We start from the raw sequence: 24975 nt of genomic DNA, 5'->3' as shown, positions 1-24975 counted from the left end.
CATGCATAATCTCAGGAGACAATCATTTTAAATCTTAATTGGCTGCCTTTTAAATATCATTTAAGGTCTCGTTTTCCCTGCCTCTCTCTCTCTAGTTAAGAAGGTGTTGTGTCAAAGTCTATTACCTTGCTGGACGTCTCGCCTCTAAGTTTTTTTAAAAAAATAGAACCATCAGCAGAGGTTTGAGAGGTCGATAAAGCTTTTAGATTTGGAGATGTTTTCAGGGAGCCCATTTCCTGCGGCTAAGAGTTGTTAATGGAGCTTAAGGAATTATCTTATGACTCGGGCTGGGAGAGCCGTATATTTCTTCGCTCCTGTTCCCTTGTCGAGGCTGAATATGCTGCTGTCAAACTCGCTTAATGAAAAGTAACGCGCCGCTGATTACAGTTTTATTTGGGCTCTATGTAAAAAGCACTGTTAATTTAGCATCCCCTCCTTTGTGTGTTTGAATTTGCCATGGCTGAATGATTTAGAGTCTCTCAGTTTCAAGCCGTTTCTCTATGATTTTTTCCCCTCATCTCTTTCTTTCTCAGTCTGCCTTGTATTTCTGCTTTGTACAGCCATACGAGCTGCACGGCTTTCCCTTCCAGCCCCGTAGCCTGCTCTAAAGCAGCTGAACCTGATCTTTGACTTGTGCTATTGAACCAAATGGCAAAATTAATTTCTCTCACTCTTTTGTTCATACTTTAAAAAAACAAAAAACAAACAAACAAAAAACCCCAAACTCAAACCAACACTTTTGAAAAACCACTGCATTTGACGGCTGATCTAGAGATAAGGTTCGTGTACCAAAGCAAGAAACTATTTTCCCTCCCCCATAATTTATCCAGTCTCGCCCCAGGATCGTGATCGTGCTGTGATGTGAGGACATTCAGACACACGCTCAGACCCACCAGCTCTAATTCGCGGCCAGTCCCGCGGTCTGGAGGGATCGGGGCTTGTTACAGAACAGACATAAACTTACTCAAACTTGGTTTATAACGACAATGACACGGAAATGAAGGGATAAAGATTTGATCCGCTTTTCTTTTGGCTGCTGGTATCTCAGCACTCCTGCGTTTTGCCCACAGTGTTATCACCTTCATTTTAAGTCCGGGGCGGGGGGGGGGAAGGAGTCGTCTCCCCAATGTCGAGCTGACCCCATCGCGCCTCTGGCCGAGCCACGGCCGGTCCGTGACGCTCTGTAACGGCCGGCGGGCGGCGTGACCTGCCCAACCCCGCCCCCCCCCCCACCCCCGGGCCGGTGTGCGGGTGCCCGGCGCTCCGCCGGCCTCTGGGCACTTTTGAGGCCGAGGGAGATTTTTGGCTGCTCAGGGGAGGAGCCCTCTCCTCGCACACACGCACACGGTGTCGTGTGTGTGTGTGTGTGTGTGTGTGTGTGTGTGTCCCAACACGCACACGCACACTCGGCCGTGGCGGTGTCGGCAGCACCAGTGAGGTCCCCTCCTACCCCACAGAGCCTCTGTCGCACGGAAGGCGAATCCCCCCGGGACAGCCGGTGTCACCCCACCCGCTCCCCACACACACACACACACACATCCCCCTCCCGGCTTTAAAATTCCCATCGCAGCAGGCGGCGGGTCCCCCCCCACCCCGACCCCCATCCCGCTTGCCTCCGCCAATGGTTTGAGGGCAGCCTAAACACTCGCTTTTGCTCCCTTCCCTCTTTCTCGCCTCCTTCATCCCCACCTCCTGAGTTTGGCTGAAAATAATTTGCTTTGTCTAAAGGGTTTCAGAGGCAAAGCTCGCCGGCCGCCCCGGCTGCATTAAAATTCCTGCCGGCCCAGCCTTTCGCTGAGATCGCGGCTCCCCGGAGACTCCACTTTCGCTATTACTGTCAAGTACCCTTGACTCTTTATTTTTGCCCTTTTATCTATTACAACTAATTCGAGTTCTTTTGCCCTTTTCAGTTTAAGACGTGGGCTTTCTGTAAAGCCTCCCCCTGCCACCGAGCTCTCCGGGTGCAGAGCCTTTAGAAATTGAGGGGTTTACTGTCAAAATGAAAATTTCACTTCAAATTATCTTGGCTGATGCACGTTTTCCAGGCCGGGGGCTCCTGTCTGAGCCTTTTGACAGCCAGATCAGCAGAGGGGTTCAGTGATCTCGATAATATCATCCAAGAGAGCGAAAGTCAATACAATGACAGGGAATATGACTGGATACAATCCAATTACGGCTGCTCGCCGAGAGGGGAAGGGCTTGATCTGATCTCCGCACCCAGATTCCTTTATTCAGTCCTTGCACTAACAGGTCTCGCTAGAAACTTTGCGGGCCGGAGTGTGTTACATTTGGGCTGGGTGCTGTCTCGGTTGCGTTTAGCTTTGCCTTTATAGATATATATATATTCCGCATTGTATTCTGATTTATTTATGGGGGAGGGGGGGAGTTGGCGGGGAGCCGCAGGGGTGGGATGGGCGAGGAGGCTGGGAGGCAAGGAAAGCTCTTCTGCTTGTCCGGTGTCAGCTCGGTCCTTCGGGTGCTTTCGGTGTCCCCCCGCAGTGCCGGGCGCCGCAGCTCAGGGGGTTTAGGCCCGTCTGGGTAAGCCTGGATCTGGTATCGCCTCGCAGCTTCTTTCCCAGCAGTGGTCCCTCTCTCCCGGTCCGGGGATCAATGAAGTTTGTTCCCGTTCCGGGGAAGGAGAGAAAATCTTTTAAACGCCTGTTATCTAAGTGGCAAATTGGCTGCGAGTGCTCCTGAGTCACACGTCGCAGGCGCTCTTTCTCTCTCTCGTTTTGTTGGCTGCACTCTATTTAATGTCAAAACGGTAAAGCATCTGTCCTGAAGTGCTGAAATATTCATGGAGGATCAGCGATTCTCCGTACTGGCGGAGGAGCTGGAAAGCTAAAACGGTTCTTTAAAAGATCCAATTTTCCATGTGAATCAATTGCTCCGCGCACGGCGGAGGCGACGCTGCGGCCGAGCCCGGCCCTTTGGGGCCGACCCCAGCCCGCCCGCCCGCCCGCAGACCGGGGGTGGGCAGGGGGGCTGGGGGGGGGATGCTCCAGCCCCGTCTCAGCAAGCAGCCGCCCCTCACCCCACACACACACCCCCACCCCCCCGTCGGCGCGGGCGACGATCGGGGCGCAGCGGCGAACCGCAGGGCCGCGGTAAAGCGCGGAGGGCAGCCGCGCCCCCCCCCCCCCGGCGGCTCCATCCCTCCGCGGCAGCGCTCCGCTGAGCCTCCTGTCCCCTCTCCCGGCAGCCTGTTGACAGTCCTTGGAATTACCGGGACGAGCTCCGAGGGGGGATGTTGAAACCTAAAAGGTGTTTGTTGGGCAATGCAAAACGCCACCACTTGTGTTACCTCTGAAACAGACAATTTATTGGAGTGAACATACCTTTTAACATATTCTCTTTTTTTTTTTTTTTGTCAAGATAAATTTGTGCAGTAGGTGTAAACTTAGTAGAAGTGCGGTTTGTGAATTATATGCTAACAAGGAAATCAGGAGGAAAAACTCTCGAAAAGTCTTTATAACTAATGTCGGCATGCCTTAAATTAAATCTGAATTAAAATTTCCCGTTTGTAAACTTTCGGATGTAAACTTTTTAAGTAGGTCTACGCTATAGTACGTGCTTTTTGGACATGGAATTAAATAACTTTCACGACATTGATCCCTTAAAGTCGCAGCCAGGAGAAATTCTTCAGAACAGCAATGAGCAAAGTCTGTCCGTTGAACTGAGCAAACTGAACTTTAAATCCTCGTTTCTGTTGGTTTGTTGGGTGGGGTTTTTTTTAAAAAAAAAAAAAAGTTTTATATTTAAACTCTCGCAAGTCTCTTTTCAGTGTAGCTGACTCTTCAAGCATTAGGAAGTCCTTCGCCCCTCGGCGGCCCTGTTAGGAACAAAACATTTTGCTTCCTGATTTGGGAAACGCCAGAAACTCTTTGTTTGAGTCATGGTGGGCCAAGTTTGAGAGCTGCCCCTTGAGCACGTTGGCGCCGTTCCCCACCGCGCGTCCCAAGGCGCCCGTTTCCAGAATGGCTCCTTTGGTGGTAGCCCAGGAAACTGTCGTGTTGCCCAGGGCTTGGTTCAAAGTACTGTGCCTGAAGAGGGGGTCGTGGAAGACCCCGTCCACCCAGTTCCTGAGGTTGGTGACCGGCGAATCCTGGTGCCTGTCGATGACACTGACCGGGGCGGGGAGGGCGGCGGCGGCCGAGCCCCCCTGCCGTTTCAGCATGCAGGAGGGGTACTCGGCCTGGTTGAGGGAGGTGGCGGTGTGCGCCAGGGACCAGATCCGGGGCTTCGCCTCCAGCAGCTGCTGCCCCTGCTGGAAGCACATCTTGGACTCGCAGCCGCGCTGCCGGGCGCCCAGCAGGTCGGGGCCGCACTCCGCCGCCGCCGCCGTCTTCAGGCAGCTCCGCGCCCGCTCCGCCGCCGCCGCCCCCCCGGCCTCTTCCTCCTCCTCCTCCTCCTCCTCCTCCCCTCCGCCGGCGGCGGCGGCCGGCGGCGGCATCTTGGCGGGGGGCTCGGCGGCCCGCGGCGGGTGGCTGCCGCCCGGGAGCGGGTGCGGGAGTGGGTGCGGAAGCGGGTGCGGGAAGGGCCGCCTCAGCTCGCACTCCGAGCTCTCCGACTCGGCGGCGTCCAAGTCCTCCAGGTCGCTGAGCTCCAGCTCCTTCTCCTCCTTGCCCGTGGGCTCTGCGGGGTGGGGGCGGGGGAAGGGACAGCAAAAACAAGACACAGGGTCACTGGCGGCGCCGCGCTGCCCCGCGGCCGCCCCCACGAGCGGGGCCCGCGGCCGCCCCCACCAACGGCGCCCGCCCCGGGGGCGAGCTGGCGGCCGAGCCCCCGCGGCCGAACCGCTAAGTGCCTGTTTTTAGCAGGGTACCCTCGGCTTTCCCGCTCTTCATCGCCTCTTCCTGCGAACCCTCCTCCTCCTCCTCCTCCTCTTCCTCGTAGGGCCGCTTCTCGTCCGAGCACTTGTTCCGCGGGGGCCAGGTCATCTTGTTCTCCTTCTTGAGCCGCCGGCGGGCGTTGGCGAACCAGGTGGAGACCTGGGTGAGGGTCATCTTGGTGATGATGGCCAGCATGATCTTCTCGCCCTTGGTGGGGTAGGGGTTCTTGCGGTGCTCCTGCAGCCAGGCCTTGAGGGTGCTGGTCGTTTCCCGGGTGGCGTTTTTCCTCCGCGTCCCGCCGTCCATGGTGCCGTACCTGCGGGCACAGGGGAGCACCCGCGGTGTGACACGGAGCCCTCGCCCCCCCGCGGACCTGCCCCACCGGGATCCCAGGGCCCCGGCCGCCTGCCTGCGGCACCCCCCCGGGGGGTGGCCGGACCAGAGGGGGGTTGGGGGGCGGGGGCAGCTCAGCTTTAAGAGGGCGACATGCCTCAAGAATTCAGGCCGAGGAGGAAAGCAAGGAGGAAGGGGTTCAGCTACCAGCAGCACCGGGCAATGCAAATCCCCGCTGTGCCGTGGCGGTGGTGGCGGCAAGAGGGAAGAAAGCGCCGGCCTTTATTCGCGGTAAAGTCAATGTCAACATTTCGGGCAGCAGGGACATCCTAGCAGCTTGCAAACGCACAGAAATCCCGCTTTCCTGTTGTTTGATCAGTCCTTCCCAAACAGAATACATCTGGGTTGACCCCAGGGTGTAACTCTTCATAGAAATATATTTCCTCTTACTCCCTTTATTAGTAATCTCTCCTACCCTTTTGTTCCTGAAACTGTAGAAACCTAACGCGGATGACACTGGGCTGCGACTGAATATTTAATGCACATCCTCCAGGAAAGGTCAGCGGCGCCCAATGGGCCTCGGAGCTTGAAACGGTGCGTAAGTGCGTTTGCGCTGCTTTAAAACTAATAAACGTACCAGAGATGACTCCGCGCAGGGAAAGAGAATTACCTCCCCCGTGGAGAGGGACCGCCCCCCCCCGCCCGGCGGGCAGGGACCCCGGGTCTGTGTGCCCGCGGGAGAGGGACGTGCCGGTGGGGCAGGGGAGGCGGCACGGCTGGGGCCGGGAGGGAGAAGCCGGGCGGCGGGGAGGCAGGTCCCACCGCGGGGGGGGCAGTGAGCGGGGCCGGGGGGGGGTGTGCTCTTACCTGTCGTACTGGTACTGGCTGAGGGTGTGATCGTAGGGGTAGTAGGCAGCCGCCGGGGCGATGCCCGCATGCGCAGACCCGCTCCCATCCTTCGCCTCCAAACTGTTCTGCAAGAGACACCGCGCCGCGCCCTCAGCCCCGCCGCCCCCCGCGCTCGGGTCTCGGGGGGGGGGCGGCGCACGGAGCCGCGACGGACATTCCCGGAGGCCTCTCGGCCGCGGCGGCTAGCGAGATCAATAGAGACATTAACTCGCGCTGTTACGGTGTCAGGAAAAAATAAAAAGAAAAAAAAAAAAGGGGAGGGAGAGAAAAATAAAAGGCTGTCTGGGAAGAGCGCATCATTTTTTTTGGGCCGCCCCAAACTCCTCGCACTCGGCCGTCACCTCGTCAGGCGCGACTTTTAATTGCGTTACCGTGAGAACCGTGCCGGCCTTGAATATTTAATGACCGCGGGGTTGGACGCGCCGCGCATCCGCGCCTGTCGGCAGAAGCGGGGGAGCGGCCTGCGGCTCGGGGGCGAGGAGGAGGAGGAAGCAGTAGCAGCAGCAGCAGCGCTCGGGGCTGGGCCCGCCGCGGAGGGGTCCCTGCCACAGCCCCCCGGGGGTGGGGGGGGAGCGCAGGCCCGGCGGCGGAGCAGCACGGAGGTCTGGCGTGAGCATCCCCCGCGACGGCGGGTGCCGCCGGTGGGGCTTACCAAGGAGTAGAAGGCGGGAGCCTCGGTGCCGTAGGTCACGTAGTTTCCATAGCCCTGGGGGCCGGCGTAGGGGCCGCCGTAGACCCCCAGGGCGGCGGCGGAGTTGAGTTCGTGGCGGGCGGTGGCGAGCAGGCGGCTCTCGTACACCGGGCAATAGACGGGGGTCTGGGCGGAGGCGGCCGCCCCCGTCTCGGCCAGCGTGCGGCCGCTGGACTCGCAGCAGGTCGTCAGGGAGTTGGTGCTCATCAGGAACTGGAGGGAGAGAGAGCGGCGCTGAGGGCTGGGGAGAAGGGTGGGGGGGGGTGGGGGGGGTGGGGGGGCACAACTTCCCAAACTGTAACTAAGTTCGGGTTCTTTTTTCTTCATGAGGTCGCAACTTTGGGGTGTCGCCCCCTCCCTCCCCATCCGTATTTTACTTCAAGTCGGGGTAAAAACGCTCTGGAGAAACGCAGAGGTGCAAGTATCTTACCAGTTTTTTTAAAAAACCCCACCACAACAACAAACGCACGCCCCGTGACTGTGGGCGTTTAATCCTCTGTAATGCGTCGCTCCAGCCTTTTGCAATTAAAAACTAACTTTCCCCGTGCGTTCTCACAAGACTGGGTTTACACCGGGTTTCTCCTCTTGCAGCACAATGCTTTCCATCTGCGTTTTTAAACCTTTTTTCTATATCACTCATGCATATTTATTTCGACTGCGGATTTGTAGCGGCCACGCACGCATCTGTTATTAACTTGCTGGTTTAGACTATCCCATTAGGTTTCTACGGTCTGGACCTCAGTACTTCCTTGCTTAATTGCTAAACTGAGAATTTAATCGGGAAAGAGGAAAAAAGCGCTGGGGGGGGAGGGAGGGGAGAGAGCGGTTGGGGGGGGTTTAGGGGATCTCTAGCTCCTCTTCTCACCTCTCTCATCTCTGTAATCCTCCCCCACGCGTCATTATCACCCCCAAACACCCTAAACCCCGCGTGTTCCTTCCCATTTTAAAATCTGTGCGCGAGATATAACTTGAGCATCTTGGAAAGATGCGGAGCCAGCAGCCGCTTTGCCGCTCCCGCACGCCAGAAAGGATCGCTGCCGCTCTCAGCCCTGGACGGGAGTAATCAATAAGGACTGAAACGCAATCAATTAACGTTGGTAGGCAAAAAGTCTTACCTGGGGTGCAGAGGAGTAAGGGTAGCCAAACTGAGGATATGACATGGTACAGAGGCTCCCAGTTATCTAGAAACAAGGCGAGACGTCTGATCTGCACGCTATTGCAGCCTGGCTCTGCTCTATTGTACCAATTGATTGGTAACCACAGGTCCCTAGATGCTTATAGGACGAAGCAGAAAACCACATTTAATTTATTTACGTGAAATCTTAAACTTTCTTTTTTTTTTTTTTTTTTTTTAACTGAAGGAGAAAAATGTATAGTGATTTTAGCACCTTCCCCTCTACAGCTACAAACCAGAAATAATTGTTACATGTGGGCTCCAAGGCTGGCAAACGTGACGGCAGAAACACATAGTTTGCACCCACGGAAAAATAAAGGGGGGGGGGGGGGGGGGAAGGGATACAAATACATCAACTCAGAAGCACGTTGTTTTAAAAGAGCCGAGCCTCTGACGTCACGCAAAACCTATTCAAATTAACCTGCCTGCAAGTTTAACACTCATTTTCGGGAACCTTTCCCCTGGCGTGAAAAACAGGCTCTCCGGCATCCCTCTCAGTTTGCCTAACAGGAGAGAAAGTTTGGAAAGCTCTCCGGCAGCGGCTACGCCTGCTTGCAACATTTCTGTGTATTTCTGCGGGGAAGGGAAGGAAATGAATGGTTTTAATCTGAAGGATCAATGTTATATCAGCTAAGATTTCCCCCCACCCTCCTTCGTCACTGAAGGGCTGGTAAGCACTTTTAATTAGAAATTAATTAATGAGCAGCTGCTTCTTCCCACCCCACAGTAATAATTAGTCTCAATTACAAACAAGACATATGAAGGGACACACGACTGAGTCTTCATTTAAGATTTAATCAACAGTTAAAATTAGCGCTAACGCTGACAATAAAGCACATGACATGCAATCCTGCTTTTCTTTTCGGCTTTTATTCCAGACGTGTGATTACAGGTAGAAAACCCTACAAGCGTATTCCGGGGGATGATGGAAAGGACGTGACTTCTCACGTTAAAACCACTTTGATCCCATCGCAAACCTGGGCGGGAAAAGCCTTTCGCGGGGCTGAGGGCCGTATCCAGCCTGTCTGTGCTCCGAGGGGGAGACAGCTGAGGGGTGTGTGTGTGTGTAAAAGCGGAGGGGAGAGGTGGGAGGGAATTAGGGAGAGGGGGTGCAACTCAGACGTGCCAAGTGCTGTTTCTCACCGAAGAGCAAACATCTCTTTAGAGGGGCTCTACGGCGGGACCCCCGAGTGAAGGAGGGCCTGGGAAGGAGATTCGTCTCCCTCCAACCCCCCCGCTTCTCCCCAACCTGCCCCACTGCTGCCAGCAGCCTCCCTAACACCCTCGGGGGGCTGGGACACCCCCCTCCTTCCCCCCCACAAGCAGGCAGCATATCCCCCCGCTCCTCTTCACCCTCGGGGGGGTGGAGGGGGGGGGGGGGGCGGGCTCCGTGCTGCCGCCCGGAGGTAGCGGCCGTCGGTGGGGGGGCGAGATGCTGGGGCTGCCGGCCGGCGGAGGTGGCCCGGCCACCTCCGCCGGCCGGCAGCCCCAGCATCTCGCCCCCCCCCCCGACGAGCAGCTACCCGCCGGGTTAGGGTAGGTGGAGGAAGCTGAGGAGTCAGCTCCGAGGCTGAAGCTCGGCTGCTGGTGCCGTTGAACGTTGCTCCGTGGTGTGCAGACTTGCTCAGAGAGATCCCTGGGTTCAGACATGTGAATAGCCCCAGGGTCACACTCTAATTAATGATGATGTTCTCTTCTTCTCCCCAGCTGGAAAACTGCCTCCCAGAAACGAATCTGCCCACACTGACAGCTCGATTGAGGGTGATTGATGACTATCTGGAGACCACAGTACACATAATATAATATCTGCTGCGTAATTGCTTTAATTTACAGATGAAAATACTAGTTCTCGGATTGAGTTAGACTACAACGAGAGGCGTTTTATGGCGCTTTAGAGTGTTTGCAAATAAAAGATATCAGATACAGTACATGCAAATTATCCTGACAGCTCAGTATCTGTAGCCGGGAGAAACGTATAAAGAAAGGGAATCAGATGACATTAATAATCGGGTTTGAATTCTGTATTGATTTTTGGAGGGGAAGAAAGTGCTTTTTCTTTCCTCACCTGAAACGCTAATACCTTCTTCTTTCTGGGAATATTAATAACTTAGCCATTGGGTCTCTTTTACCGAAATGCTCCTTTATTCCTCCTGCTACCCCGGTGTTGCGGGGATATAATGACACTTTTAGCTCCTATTTCCGAGCAGCTTCCTTCCACGCGACGTTCTGGCCGTCTATTGCATTGTTTGGGAAGAAAAGACACCCGGTGTTTACACAATGGTCTGCACGCAGCGTTTGGTGCGGCTCGCTCTGCCTCCTGCGCTGATTGCGCTGGGGGATGTTTATTTAAGCCCTAGAGTATAACTCACCGGTGCTAGGGAAGAAAACAGTTGCACTTATCTCAAGAGCGGCTCGGTGTAAGGCACTATAATTAGCCGGGAGAGCTAGAGAACCGCCTGGAGAAGTCCTCCCAGTTTTCCAGGCTACAGTTCGGGAGTTGTCCTGGTGTGGTGGGGTTGGGTTTTTTTTTTCCTTTTCTTTCCCTCTTTTGAGAATACTGCAGATGTCAACTCCGCAGTGGCCCACGGAATACTACAGGTTTTGATATTTAGATGAGTCTATTAAACTTTAAAATACAAGGTGAAATTCAATATTTATAGTCCCTGTCTATTTATATATCACAGTTGTCTTTCATTGCACCATGCAAATACTCTGGTGCCCATTTTTGCACTGAACTTTCCTGTATTAATCATGATAATTATTTGTCATTTTTCTTTGCAGCCTGCCTGCTCTGCTACTACACCTCTGGTCAGCTTTGTGCCAGTTCCAATCTGTATTCCCTAGAAAGCAGTTATTAAAAAAAGCAACCAAACACCAAAAAAAAATCCCACCAAAACCAAAAAACAGCAACAAAACAACTTAACCTGAAACGCTAAAAGCTGACGTTACATCTTCCTCCAGCGTTCATGTCTTGTTTCACTTACAATCTACAAGTAAGGGCCCTTTGTGGATAAGAAACTCAACACAATTATATTTCGTCTTGAATAGTTGGTGCCCGCACACAAACATGCAATAAGCCCCACAATGATTTAAAATAACCTTTGCGGCTCTTGCACACAAACAACGTAACACCGTTTAAATCCAAGCAAAGGCGCCTAATGCTGTGGGCTATATCCTTAAGCATTTGGAAAATGCAAGTCTTTGCCGTGCAATAAAAATTGATCCTTGTCAAAGCCCTGATTCCTGTACAAAGCAGTTAACAGCTTTCGCGAAAGAGAAACACACGCTGCCTTCTCCAAAGTTTGAGCAACCAAACCCATCGCGATCAATAGGAAAGGCTGGAGAGTTCCCCTCTTGTGGGAGTCAGCCTGCACACCCAGACGAGCGGGGATTTTGCAGCCAAAGCCCGACCGAGTCTATCTCCGAGAGTTGTGTGTTTCTTCCCCGAGAACCCGGAGCCAACGTTCATACAAGTTTTATCATAAAAGCACGAAACGAGAAGGAAACGCTGTGGTGCTGGAACAGGCCACAGCAGGTAAACCAGAGAGCCTCTTCAGGACTAACGCTTTGATGGACGTCTTCAGGGACATGATCTAGAGGCAGTTAATGCAGCTACACTTTTACTATCTGCATTTTCATCGCCTCCTCTTTTGGAGGGGTTATTGCCACTCCTGGAAATATTTCAGCGACGGAATTTGCTTATGGGCTAAACAGACTTTAGCGAGCTCTTTGAGTCGACTTCGCTTTGTTTTCACGTTACAGATTTAAAGCAACCTTGACACCGCCTGACAAACGCTGTGAAGCTCTACACGTTGCCCATTTGGGATCTGACATGGAACCGAGGGCAGCCTACAACAATTTCAAGTAGATTAGCTCCCATAAAGTCGCTATCGACAGTAAATACGACTGTGTTTCCTGAGCCCGTCTGAGGTGTAATTGCATCTCCTGCACTCTGAATCGAGGGACAGCGAGCTGACACTGCCGACCCGCACAGACCTACGCAATGGCTTGTGATCGGCAGAGCTATGATGACAAACATAACACTTGCATAAGAAGGCGCCGCTAATTAATTGACTCAGATTACAACTGCACGTAAAATCAGGCGTTCAAAGCTATCCCTCCGAATGCTTTCATTCTCCAAGTCTTCAATCCCCTTGGCAAACAATCCTGATTAAAGCAGAAAGGCCTCCCATGCTCATTCTGTTCTTCGTATTTATTAACTTTTCACACTTAAGAACTAGAGCCAACACGCGCGCTCTCTCTTCCCACCTCCCCTCCCCAAAACTTTTCAGCAAGAGAAGCAAACGCTGCGACCTGGGCAGCAGCTGGATGGCTGGATGGACCCTACAACATGCCCACATTTACCTGCTCGGTGCAGAGCATCTCAACTACGCTTTCACCAGCAAAGCAAAGGTTGTAAGAGGTTTCTCTTTCCAGCCCTGTACCCCCAGTGCCGCAGACTCGGAGGCATTCAAACGCCACCGCCTTTGAGCTCTCTGGCAGCGGACAGCTTGAACATACTTCCCTGCGAAGATAAAACTTTCCTACTTGCAAGGTCAAATTCTATGCCTTTTAAAGTTTGCCTTAAAATCCAGAAAGTTTGACTCGATACCTTACCTTAGCGCTCGCTGAATATCATATCCACACCCCCTTCCCAAGAAATAACACACATGTTAAAATACATTTGCCCTCTGTCCTAGGTAAAGATTGCACAAAGCCAAATGATTCATCACAGATAGTTTCTCTTCCCTCCAGCAGTTCGTTTTCAGCTGCCTTGCTGCTAAAGCAGGCTCCGAAGGGGAGGGGGGGGATAAACCCCACCGCTCCCCCCCTCCCCCGCTTCCGTAGAGAGAGAAACACCACACACACACACACACACACACACACACACACTCATCGCCACCAAAACGAGGAGAAAATGTTTACCTGCGATCACGCCAGGCTTCGGCTAAAGCCTCGCAGCGATGGCTGTGCCATGGCAGGGCTTCGCTCCTCTCGGCTGCGCGGGCGGGCTCCGCGGGGAGCTGCGCGGAGCAGCGCGGGCATTTCTCGGCGCGCAGTACCTGCGCGGCGCGGCGCGGTGCCGCCGGTCCCCAGGCGCCACAGTCACTTCACTAACCCCTGCACCAGAGTGACGTTCAAGTGAACAGCTCCACTGGTCACACTCTTTCCTACTGATTAACACTTTCCAACGCGACCAGGCACTCCGCTTCCAACTTTTCCCGTTTTAAACCAGAAGCAGCCAGCACCGCTTGCTCCCGCGGGTTATAAACGCCGTCTGGGGCGTGGGGGACACCATAATTAATAGCAGGTTAGTAAAATTAGTGCTGCCGCTCCAACTGTTGTCCTTGTTGCCAACAATAATTGCATTGATTCTGGAAGGACACGAATGTCCTCCATTTAACCTAATGATCTGCGGGTTGCACACGCTGTAAGGCAGCCGTAGCGTTGATTAACGGCGCGCACCTCCGAACTATCATTTATCTCGGCGAGTCACGACTGAAAGGCGCTAAACTTGCAGGCAACTCTCCCTGCCTCTCTCGCCGCCTTTGTTTCCCTCCCGTTTGAGGAGGTGGGCTGGGAGGGCCGCGCTAGCCCTGCGCGCGGGAGACGGGCACCCGGACCTGTCCGCCCATCGGCCCTCGGCGCTGCGCAGAGCCCCGGGGCAGCGCGGCGGGGCCGGGGGACGCGGGGAGGGGGCGGGGGGGGGGGGCGGCGCGGCGGCGCCCGCCACCGGGGACCCGCTCCCGGCCGCGCCCCCGGGGCCGGCCCCGCCGCCGCCGCCCGCCCGCACTGGGCGCAGCCCGCCGGGGCTGCCCAGGCACCGGGGGCTTCCTCCGGGGGGGCGGCGGCGGCCGCAGGCAGGTCGGGGCAGGAGCGCTTGCTCCCGCTGATCCTCTCCGTCCTCCTGCGCCCGCCCGTCCGTCCGTCCGTCCGTCCCGCCCGCTGTCAGCCGCAGGCTGCTGCCGCCGCTCTCTCCTGAGGAGAAGTTACCGGGGCCCGAGGCTGGGCCAGCTGGCAGCGAGTCCCCCGTCTTAAATGTCTTTCCTGGTGTGCGCCCCCCCCCCCCCCCCCGCCCATCTCACCCCCGGGCGCCGAGAGCCGCTCCAGGCCCCCGCCCGGTGCCCGGGGGCCGCCCCGCGCCCCGGCGGCCCTGCGGGGCCCGGCCGGGTGCCAAGTTGTACGGTGCGGTCGGTACTTTCTTTTCTTAATTGTTTGTTCAGCAGGAAAAGGGACAAATCGGGATTGACAGAAGGGGGAGGAGGAATCAATATCATTCCTGTTTCAAGGCGCAAGCCGGGGCAGACGTCTCAATAAGACAGAGGAGAGGAAAAAGAGAATATTATATCCTACCTAATTAAGGGAAGACAAAGAGGTGTGGGGAGAAAGGTTCAGCAGAGGTGGGGTGGCAATGGGAATTTTTAATCCGGTGTCTTCCCACCGTAACCACCAAGGCTGAACAGTAACGTTAATAGGGAACATCTGTACATCGACAGATTTATTCTTGCCAGGGCTCTTTCATCCCCGTGTCATTTGCATGGACCCGTGCTCGTAATGTTCGACACGCTGCACCTTGTAGTGCAGTGACAGGGTAAATCTGATGAATGTTGAAACTGGGAAACCCTCTTCTCTTTCCCCTTTCTCCCTCCTCGGATTGCCCTTGCAGCTTCCAAGGCGGGGAAACCACACGGAGAAAGAAAACGTGAGCCTTCTCCCCATCTGCACTTGTAAACAGAAAGCCAATCCTGCCGCGAGCCGCTGCGTTTTAAAGCAGAGTAACAAACCCCCAGCGACCTGGATGCCTGGGCTGCCCGCCCGGGGCTGGCCTGCTCTCCGGGAGGACGAGGACAACGTGGCTCGGGACAGGGGCATCGCTCCGCTTCCCAGCCACCCCGGGGGACTCACTCTTACCCTCCCCAAATCACCCGGGAGCGCTGTCCCCGACCTGCCTGTGTGTCCCTCCCAGCCTCCCTCCCTCCCTGCCCTGGGGAGGCCCATCCCGCTGGCGCTGCCCCCGGGCTCCTGCCCCCGGCTGCCTCCTGGCCCGGCTGCTCGGCTGCCGGCAGACCCGGCCTGAAGCGGGGCCGAGGCTCCCGGGGGGCAGCGCCGTGTCCGCGGGGCAGAGCCGCCGCCCCGGGGGGGACCCCTCCTTCCGCCTCTCTCCGTGGACCCCGTCCAGCCGCCCGACCGCCCGAGCCCCTGTTCTACAGGGCGGGGTGACACCACCTTCCCCCCTGGAGGTGACAGCTCCCCTCCGGCCCAAGCGTGCTTCGGGGGACCCGGACCCCGCAACACCCCCCCCCCCCCTCCGCCCCCCGGGCCCGGAGCTGCCGGAGACAGGGGAGCCCCACGGCCTGGGTGCCCGGGAGGTGCTGCCCCCCATCTTTCCCTGCGGCAGAGCAGCAAGGGAGAACTACTGTGGTGAAGTGTTGGGGGGCTGCTGGATGCAGCTGCCCCCCGCCCCCCCTCCTTGAAATTTAGTATGGTGTTCAAGGGCAGGAGGCATCGTTCAAAAAAATCATTTTTTATACTAACAGCTCCCCCCGCCCCCCAACAGTCCATTAATATGTATCTTCTGTAATATAACAAGCTCAGTTCCACGAGATCAACATTTCTTATTATTTCAGTGGTGGTTAAAGGAAGCGAGTGGACTCTTGAGTCTGTCTTTTCCAATTTGCTCATGGCGACCTGCACACCTTGGAGATTGCCGCCCATTGCCGCTGTGACCCACGCGCCAGAAAGCGCGGTGGCTTTCTGACAAAGGCTGGCCTAGCCAGGCAGGAGGGTGGTCAGACTGAGCGGAGCTGAAATCCCAGTAGACATGTGTGCAGGTCAACCATAGTGACGTGACGGACAAGCCACTGAGGGAACACTGGTCACCAACAAATCTGGGGAGGTGCTTGCAACCAGAGCAAAAGCACTCCTCAGAAATCATGGGCTCTGGCCCATGGCTGGAAGGGCGTTTGTAGATTTTGCCTGATATTGCTCATGATGTCGTTACAGATTCTTTTTCTCCCTCTCTTTTTTTTTTTTAAATGACCAATAACGCTAAGGTTTCAACCATTTTTAACGTTTAAACTATTAAAAGGTACTCTTTTCCCCATAGAAATGGTGTTGGTCCTGCCTATCCTGGCATCCTTTGGCATTCTTTCCCATTTCTGTAGCTAGATCAATGCCCTCTCTGCTGTGAAAAGGCCATCATTAAATTATACCAAGTGGTTAAAACCCTTAAATTTTCCATGTCCTTAGACAAACAGCACTGGTGATAGCACCACATACTTACATCAGAAAAGGAATATCATTTAATTGCCAGTGTCAATTCCTGCAACACCGTGGCTATCCTTTGAAGACCTACTGTCTAAGAGATCAGATGGGAGAAAACACCAGCTTGATCTCGTACTTTTTTGGCCTTTATTTTCCTGTAGAGATTACTAAATCACACCTTCCTGTAGAGATTACTAAATCACACCTAGTCAAGGAATAATATACTAATGCTGGTCTCATAAGTCATGCATGCTATGAAGGTCCTAGAAACACATTAGCTTAATCACGAAACCTCTCAGATAATTTATGTAACTGGAATAATTTCACAGGAAAGCCAATATAATTCAGAATGTAGTAAATACATGGATAGAAATCAGATTTTCACTGAAACTATTCTTGTCCTCATCTGGCTCGGGTGCCAAGTTTTATGCTAGCCTCAGAGCAGCAAGGTTTATCTTAATGTGCAGGGATCCATACAGGTACATTTCTTTTCCTTTTCTCACATTAAATTCATTATGTGATGTTCAAAAGACTGATACACATTAGAAAACCTTTAGGCATTTCAGTGTAAAAGGAATGGTTTATTAAAAGGAAGGTTATTACTTTGAACAATGACTTCAGTGTCTACATTTAAATGTGAAATGTTTATCTGGTACTGACCTGCATTGGTCAGAATCTGTACAACTGTACTTTTATTCATAAATGCGTGCCTAAGCTAGTAAAACACATTTATTTTCAGATTCTGTGTGGTCATTTGTGGGTCTTTTGTAGTCCACAAAGATACAGGTTGATAATTATTTTTTTGATAATTTTCTAAGCAAGGGTTACCATAATTCCATTTGTGAGCCCATGATTTTGAGAAGATCTTTATTCTGTGGTAGAAAAAAAATGTTGATGTGGTTAGAGAAATAGCTTAGGCTGTCTTAGTGTACTCAATATATGGATGGGTGGAGAGAATTACTTTTTAGTAGGAAAACAGCATCATCTTAAATGCTTAAAAGCTGAGCCATTTCAACCCTTCTTGAAGACCTTGAACAGGCAGGAGACATTGAGTGAGTCAGTAGTACCAAGTTCTCCTTCCTGCGCCGCAGCTTTGCTGGAGCAGGGAGGGTGGCCTGAGCCTGCAGACCAGGTGAGCAATGCTGCTGAGGTGGAGCTCCAGGGAAGCAATACAGGAAAAAGCTCCTTCCTCCATGTTAAACAACTAAAGAGAAGTGGACCTCGGGTCTAATCCCACTGACCTTCCCGTGAGTGAGTAGTTCTATAAAATGTTACTTGTGAGTGATCACTTCTTGCACAAAAGGCATTGTAGAAGAGAACTGCATGTGCCTCAGAAAACAAAGATGCAATTAAAGCAGCATTTGTAGTTTTCAGTTAGGGTTATCTTTCAATGCGGGATGAACCATCATTTTTTTCTGCTAATTATTTTCATTAGCTGTATTAACTCTTCCTGAGAGCTCTTAATAATTGCTTCAGAGCAGAATGTGTAAAACTGAAAATTATTTATGGCACTGATTAGAACTACAGAATACTAATATGGGTAGTCAGGAATAATTTACCATAGCAGGAAAAGCATTATTTAATTGTTTAATATAGAAGTTTAATTGTGCTTGCATATAATTATCATGTAAATATCACTGTGATCACTTTAAGAGGTTATTTCGAAGTGTGCCAAAATTCTGAAGCAATCTGAAAAGAATTAATTTTTTTCTTGCCTCCCTTCACAAGTCTCTCAAGTGCACTATATGTTTTAACTTAAACCAAAATATAGCCAAAGGCAGACAGGAGTTCCAACAGTGACCAGTGTAATACTCACTGCTTTTAATTACTGTAACAATAAATCACACAGGAATGTCCTCCAGGAACTAAATGATTTTCTAAAAACATTTGAGAATATTTTTGAAATTCAATTAATTGAAGGCACCAGATAAAAGGTACACATTCTTAATGGCTATAAAATAACCCTAAGGGATGTAACTGAGCTCCAAGCTTAACTTCAAAGTGTGACAGAAATACTTACTGTATTACTTTAAAAGTATTCAGATCAATGAATCAGTTAAAATTACTTATACATTTACCAACCTTTTCATTTTCTTTCTGAATATGATAGAAAGAATTGCTCTCATTTCCCAGGATACAAAAAGCAGTTCAGACCTGTAAAAGAAATTGTAATTAAAGCCAGCCTTCAGTCAAAATTGGTATTATGAATTTTTGGTTGACACATGATAAAGAGGCCAGTGAAACATAAAAGTGGCTTGATAAAACATACATTTAGACATTTTATACTGAAATTTAACTGGTTTGTGGAGATATTTCAGGTTCTGGGATTAAATCTGTCCTTGCTAAAGCCAGTAAGCATTTTTCTATTGAATTCAATAGAATCAGAATGTCACCCTACAGTCTGTATTGTGTACAGCTGTGTACCTGACTGGCTAGCTGATTATAGGCCAAATCAGTTCTCTCTTTTTTTTCCCCCCTCTCTTTGGACTAACTATGCTAACTTGAATGCCCACACAGCTTTGCAAGGTGCTGAACATCTCAAAGAGTCGCTGTATGCCTTCAGCTTTCGCGGAAAGCAGTCTGAGGTAGTATGCCATCTAATGCTCAGTAGGATCCAACTCTGAATAAATACCTTGGCATTTGGCCTGTAGTCTATGAGCAACAGAGGTTGTTTTAAAACAAAAGTGTTTAAACCATCATAATTTTCTGATCTGGAAGATTTCATAACACAACGTGACTCAACAGCAGCAAAGTGTTAAGAAACATGTAGAAGCTGAACTGTCGCTACCAGTCAATTTTTTTAGCAGAGGTGCTCTGTTCTGAGCAGCTCTTCCTTTCCCTCTGTAATCTCAATATATACCATGGAGACAAGGCTTAACTTCTAACCTTTGCAAAATGTCTGCTTATTATAAATATTCGCCGATGAGATATAATTAAAGTGCATATATATTATTCCCCAGTGCAGAAAGTTTAGAAATAGTGGAACCAGAATTATGCACACATGTACGTTGATCCACACCCGTGTCTGTGTGCTTGTATGTACCATGCACATGCACACACAGAGGGAAAGGATGCAGAGAAGTGTCTGTACTATATGAAGGGACTATATTCCAAGAGAAGACTGAAAATACTCTATAGAAGACTAATTAAAATATTTTCCAGTGGGTACCTATTTTCAACTCTCACTGGTAAATTTCTTAGTAGCATGTTAACATTTTCTCTATGTTTAAAATGTGTTAAACTGAGACAGTAAAAAAATGACAATAGTGCTGCAGATATAACTGCATCTTTATCCCTTCTGTTTCTTTTCCTTGGTCATTCAAAATCGTAAACATCATAAGAATCTTTGAGCATTTAATATTGATGTTATGTCATGAAAATGTAACAATTTTATGTAGCTCCATGGAGTAATTCTTCACACTGCAGGTGCGAGGTGGGTGGAAGAGTCACTGAGCAATGGAAACATCTACAGTAGATTGCAGTTGCAAAATACAGGTGTTGACAATACATGTGTTATATAATAGCTATTTTTAAATTACATGTAATAAATATAATACAAGACTAAATAAGACTCAGATTTCGTCAAACGACTCTGTTTAATAACAGTAGTAGTCTAACCATGACACTCTTTTGGTAAGGGACTGCAGCCTGTAGGAGACAGTTTGATATGTTTGTTTTGAGAGGCAAATACCTATAATATTCACAACAGACTCAAATCTACCAAATTAATAGCTGTGACCGGCAGCCAGGTTCAAATCAATTCTGCATAAAAAAGTCCAAACTTTCTAGTAAATGTTTCTTCCACCCATTACTCCAATCCACTGTTCACAAGCATTTAAAAGCTTTTATTTTCTGAAGACCTTGCAGCTAAAAGATCTTTTTCCAGAACAGTTAGGTTGTTTATCTCAGAAGGGCTGTTTGTCTAATAAAGGAACACATGGATTTATGAGTATATAATATCTCCATCAATTCTGATAAACTGTAGGACATTCCTACATTTCCCTCTCTTCTCTTTCCTGTTTTGAAAGTCAATAAATATTTGAACACTTTCTTTTTTTTTTTCTTTTAACCTGTGGTGAAATGGTTGAACTGCAGTAATATAGAAGAGCTGAAGTAAAAACAAGTCAGAATATTGGCTTCAGATTAAAGCTGGGTAAACCTGGGAAAACTCATCTAGAATGTAGAATCATTTAACTGAAAATACATGTCAGGCAAGGTTAAATATGATTAACAAAGGAAAAAACTACCCTCATACATCTAATTTTTAGGTTTGCAAAAAGTCAGTGCAGTCAAGATATGAAATGTAGTCATGTTTGTCATAAGGTGCTATGTTTCATTTGTGTTGTATTTTCCAGTTAACAGTCCTCCTTCTCCTCCTCTCCCAAGCATCTGATTTCATAGCAGGTAGAGCTATCAGTCCTAAGGACACAGACAGTGGGAGCTGAGGGATTTCTGCAAAATCCTTATTAATATTGAAGGAAGAACCTTCCTTGGGAGGATGGCTCCATTTCTTTGCCCATACCCAGAGACAACTGTGGGAGCTAAAAGATAAAGAGCAGCCACCTGCAGCTGCACATGCCCACAGAGAACGTGTCCTCTTCGACATTTCAAGCCTCGCACAAGGCTACCAGCCATTCTCCGTTCCCACGCCAGCCTATTTTTCAGGTGAAAGGGGAGCAGAGTAGTACAAGAGCTGCTTATTTAGGAACCAAGAAAATGTCAGTACCATGCTCAAACCCAGCGTGGTTGGGTATGCAGCAGAGCCAGCGGTGACATTGGTGGAACTGGTTAATGCAGCTGACCGTGCATCACCTAGAGGAAATTTCAGCTGAGACAACATGATGGAGCCAAAGGTCAATGACAGCCCATGGCACCACAGCCATTTCCATATACTCCAGCTCTCACCCAAGCTGCAAAAAGACGCCTACTGCAAGTTTGGCCAGGTGATCATGAGAACTGTCAGCTGCCCGTGGTCAGCCAAATGAAGTCTGAGTGGGACAAGCATGAGAAAGTTTTCCTTTCCAGCATTACCAAAATGTAGGCAATCCTTGGGCTTGCCCAGACTTGATAGCAGGAGCTCAGTTGGACCCTTGCTTTTTTTCCCACTGTCACTTTGTCGTGGTTTAACCCCAGCTAGCAATTAAGCACCACAGATCCTCTCGCTCCCTCCTCCCAACTCCTAGGGTTATGGGGAGGAGAAACGAAAAAAAGTAAAACTCGTTGGTTGAGATAAGAACAGTTTAAAAACTAAAAATTAATAATAATAGTCATGAAAAGGAATATAACAAAGAGAGAAATAAAACCCCAGAAAAGGCAAGTGATGCACAGTGCAATTGCTCACCACCTGCTGACCGATGCTCAAGCAGCGATCAACCCCTCCTGGCCCACTCTCCCCAGTTTATATACTGAGCATGATGTTTCATGGTATGGAATATCCCTTTGGCTCATTGGGGTCCTGGCCATGCTCCCTCCCAGCTTCTTGTGCATCTCCTGGCTGGCAGAGCATGGGAAACTGAAAAATCCTTGATTTAGGGTAAGTGCTACTTAGCAACAACTAAAACATCAGTGTGTTATCAACATTATTCTCCCACTGAATCCAAAACACAACACTGTACCCGCTACTAGGAAGAAAATTAACTCTATCCCAGCTGAAACCAGGACACACTTCTAGCTTTAACCAATAATTGAAACCTTGATCTGGCAAATCTATTCCGTGGTTCCCTGTGGGACTGTTGTTGGCTTGCAGTTTTGCATCAGGTTTTCTTACCAAAAGGCAGTTAGCCACATTACAGTAATGTGTAATGAAAGGTCTCCTAACTCTGTCAGCTCCTGGGCCTCAGACAGTGTTTTCTAGTATTGCTGAGCATTTGAGAGGAAGGCTTGTTGGAAGCAGCAATCTCAGCTGGCTCTGCTTTCATGAAACTTAAAGATTTGAAACAGAAAGCACAGTGGAGTAAAACCTGAGATGATCTGAAAATGAAAAAGCTATAGATAAATGTAAAAGACTCCATAAATGTAAGTAAGACTTACGAATCTGAATTCTTCCTGTTTAAAATATTCTATGTGAATTACACTGCTGGGAAAAGGCAGATGGGGATACTGCAATCACTCCTGAAAGCAGAGAGGGTCTCAGGAAGACTGGGAAGGCTGCTTGTTCCTCTGGTGCATGTTATGCTGGCCCTTGAGATATGTGACCCTAAATAGGTTTTTTTGAGAAAATTGTGAGTCATGTGACTATAATGGTTGACCTTTGTGTGAGAGGAGAAACAAAACCAAAGGCATTTTTTTTTTTGCCTATTTAATGTGATAAATTTATTTTCAAGACACCTAGCTTAATCTGTGTTCGGTAATCACCAATAAATTTATAAGGCTCTCTAATCTGTCATTTTTTTCCCTGAAATTACAAAGCGTTGTGGCTTGCTAGCTTAACAATCTCCAGCATTTCTCACCTACAGTTTCAAGATCTTAAAATCACTCAGACCAGCCATGTGAAGGCACTTCAGAATTACCAGAAGAGACAGGCAGGGGGGACTTACATGAATTTATAAAAATACAGTCATTAAAACTTCCGTTCAGGAGCTCAGTCCCAATTCCCTCTTCATTTTCTTTCTTTCTTTCACTGAGCCATATGAGTTTACTCTTGTCTTGCCTTGGTTGCATTAAAAAATCCACATGAAACTTACTGAGAAACAGGATAACAATAAAAACTTTTTCTATTTTGAATGGCACTTTTCCTTTTTGTAGTTTCGTTACTCGTGTGGAAGTGCTCGTGCCAAGGTAAATTTGTTCAATAGTACAATTTACAATTGAAAATTTTATAGATAGAACTAGGAAAATAAAGTCAGTTGTAACAATACAAACAAAGAATGAATCTCATGTTACATATGAATCATGCAATTAGTGAATTCCACTAAGGATAGTAATTGTTCATTACTTCAGATCTGGAAGCTATTTTGAAATGCTCTGGGAAGTTGAATGAGAAGAATATTGTTTATCTTCAAAATCAAGTTCAAAGAACTTACCTTCAAGCAAATGACGGCATTCCCAAGTAGCACTCACACTACAGAGTAAATGTTAAGGGGAACTAAACTTAAAGCAGTCAAATAGAGAAGCTTGGCTGAAACAAAACTTGCAAGGAGTTTCCCAGAAGATGATAAAAAAAAGGTCACGGTGAAAAGTAGCAAGACAGATGGAGGTCTGGGACATTCACAGCAAACACTTCTCTCTTCCACTTTTACATGTGCATTGCAGAGCTATGTCTCAGTGCAGCTGAATCCCATCGAAGGTCCTGTGTAAGCCTAATATTTTTCTTTCCTGTGGGAGGAAAGGTTTAATCTAGTACTGTTTAGAGATGTGTAAGTGGTACAGGTTCTGTGTATGTTACCAATTTGATTTTGTTTCCTCTACTCGATTTAACTTCATAAATAATGTTTGCAATGGCTGAAATGAGTAAAATGATATGGTAAAACTGCCTATCCCAAAACACTGTTAAACACATAAATAACAGTTCAGCTTTTATACCTAAATACTTAGAAGCTTCATTTAGCGGATTCCAGAAAAGAAGAGTAATTCTACGGGTAAATAAAACTCCCAGAATCTTTCCTCTTGCTTTCTCTGCCCCCAAGATTTGTAAAGACATAAACCATCACGTCTTAGGGAATAAGCCAACTGCTGAACTTGAGCTGCTTTGAGGGAGGGTTTTTCAGTCGTTCTCTGCAGCAGATGGTACTGGTCAATATTAGAAATAGGATACTTGATGGATAGACTGTAGTTCTGTTTCAGAATAGCCATTCCCATATTTCTTCCAGATTCAGCTTTTCTTTCTCCTTTCTTGACTGCCAGGATTATCGAGGATATTTACCCCAACACACTGCTCATGGTCTTGTTTTTAAAACTTTCATTGAAGACAGATTTATTTGGACTTCCGTTAACCAGTTTAGAGGAAATTGTCCTTCTGGCAGCAATATCTCCTTGGGAATCTGTCAGCGTTAATTCTTTCTTTAGCTGTTGAACCAAACCAGGAGTTAAAATACATATTTAGGAACCTAAATAAGTTTTTCAGAGTTTCTGAGCATCAGCAGCTTCCACTGTGGTCAGTAACAACTGACGTTCAGCATCTCTTTGACTAGGTCACTTTTTGGAGAAAGCTCTTAAATCTTTTATGTAGCAAGGGATGGAACTCATTTCCTCATGCCAGTGTTTGCAGAAAGAGATGCATAAAGTCATGTTTAGGAAGGAAATTTCATTTAGAGATTTAACAGTTACAAAAGTGAAATAAGAATTGGTCTTATCTTGTGACTAAGACGGTAGATTTAGAAACAAAAAACTCTTGCAGTGTGTCCCCTGATGCATTAAAATCAGAGCAATTTGTGATGAAAGATTCATCTCTAAAGGAGCAGGATAGGAACCTGAACTCAGGTCTTCTGTGAGTCAGACTGAACATGTGTCGGTGATGTCCCTCAGCCAAAACATTCAGATTTCAATTCCAAAATGGAAGTATTTTATTTATTTATTTATTTATCTATTAACATATCAGAAACCTTGAGAGTAGAGGTAGAACAGAACTGGTCCCTTCAGGGAACTTTTCACTTAAGTCCACATATATGCAGCCTTATTTTCAGCAGTTATACTGAGCGCACAAGCACTCTGTAGATATCTACAGGTCCTGAACAAGAATGGAAGAAAGGTGGAGTGGAGAGTTGTGTGACAGAAAGTTTCGCTGTTGTGAATTTCAGACATAATTGAGAGATTTCAAACAAAGATATGTACAT

At 49.3% G+C, this 24975-nt stretch overlaps 1 protein-coding gene and 1 long non-coding RNA gene across 6 annotated transcripts in view; one reads left to right on the top strand and one right to left on the bottom strand.

The window, feature by feature from the left end:
* Window positions 1–3254: 3254 nt before the first annotated feature.
* IRX4 (iroquois homeobox 4) lies at window positions 3255–13046 on the bottom strand. Of its 3 annotated transcripts, none has more exons than XM_074824282.1 (6): window positions 12866–13045; window positions 7881–7946; window positions 6727–6978; window positions 6033–6139; window positions 4826–5148; window positions 3255–4635 (listed from the first exon to the last, which is right to left on the bottom strand). In XM_074824282.1, exons 2-6 carry the CDS (start codon window positions 7923–7925, stop codon window positions 3836–3838), a joined length of 1527 nt encoding a protein of 508 aa, XP_074680383.1. In that variant the 5' UTR covers window positions 7926–7946; window positions 12866–13045; the 3' UTR covers window positions 3255–3835. The 3 variants fall into 3 exon arrangements, with proteins under 3 accessions (XP_074680383.1, XP_074680374.1, XP_074680392.1); XM_074824273.1 differs by having other exon boundaries at window positions 7881–8039; window positions 12866–13044; XM_074824291.1 differs by lacking the exon at window positions 7881–7946 and having other exon boundaries at window positions 12866–13046.
* A 90-nt stretch (window positions 13047–13136) lies between these two features.
* The window catches only part of LOC141923333 (uncharacterized), a 177627-nt gene continuing 165788 nt past the window's right edge, over window positions 13137–24975 (top strand). For 2 of the 3 annotated variants that reach the window (XR_012623263.1, XR_012623265.1), the window contains exon 1: window positions 13172–13250. This is a non-coding gene — a long non-coding RNA (uncharacterized LOC141923333). Of the gene's footprint in view, window positions 13251–24975 lie in introns of all 3 variants that reach the window. The other variant, XR_012623262.1, reaches the window with a different exon arrangement.

Source organism: Strix aluco, chromosome 1, assembly GCF_031877795.1.
Source record: "Strix aluco isolate bStrAlu1 chromosome 1, bStrAlu1.hap1, whole genome shotgun sequence".
Lineage (NCBI taxonomy): Eukaryota > Metazoa > Chordata > Aves > Strigiformes > Strigidae > Strix > Strix aluco.
This window is presented reverse-complemented; position numbering and strand designations above follow the sequence as displayed.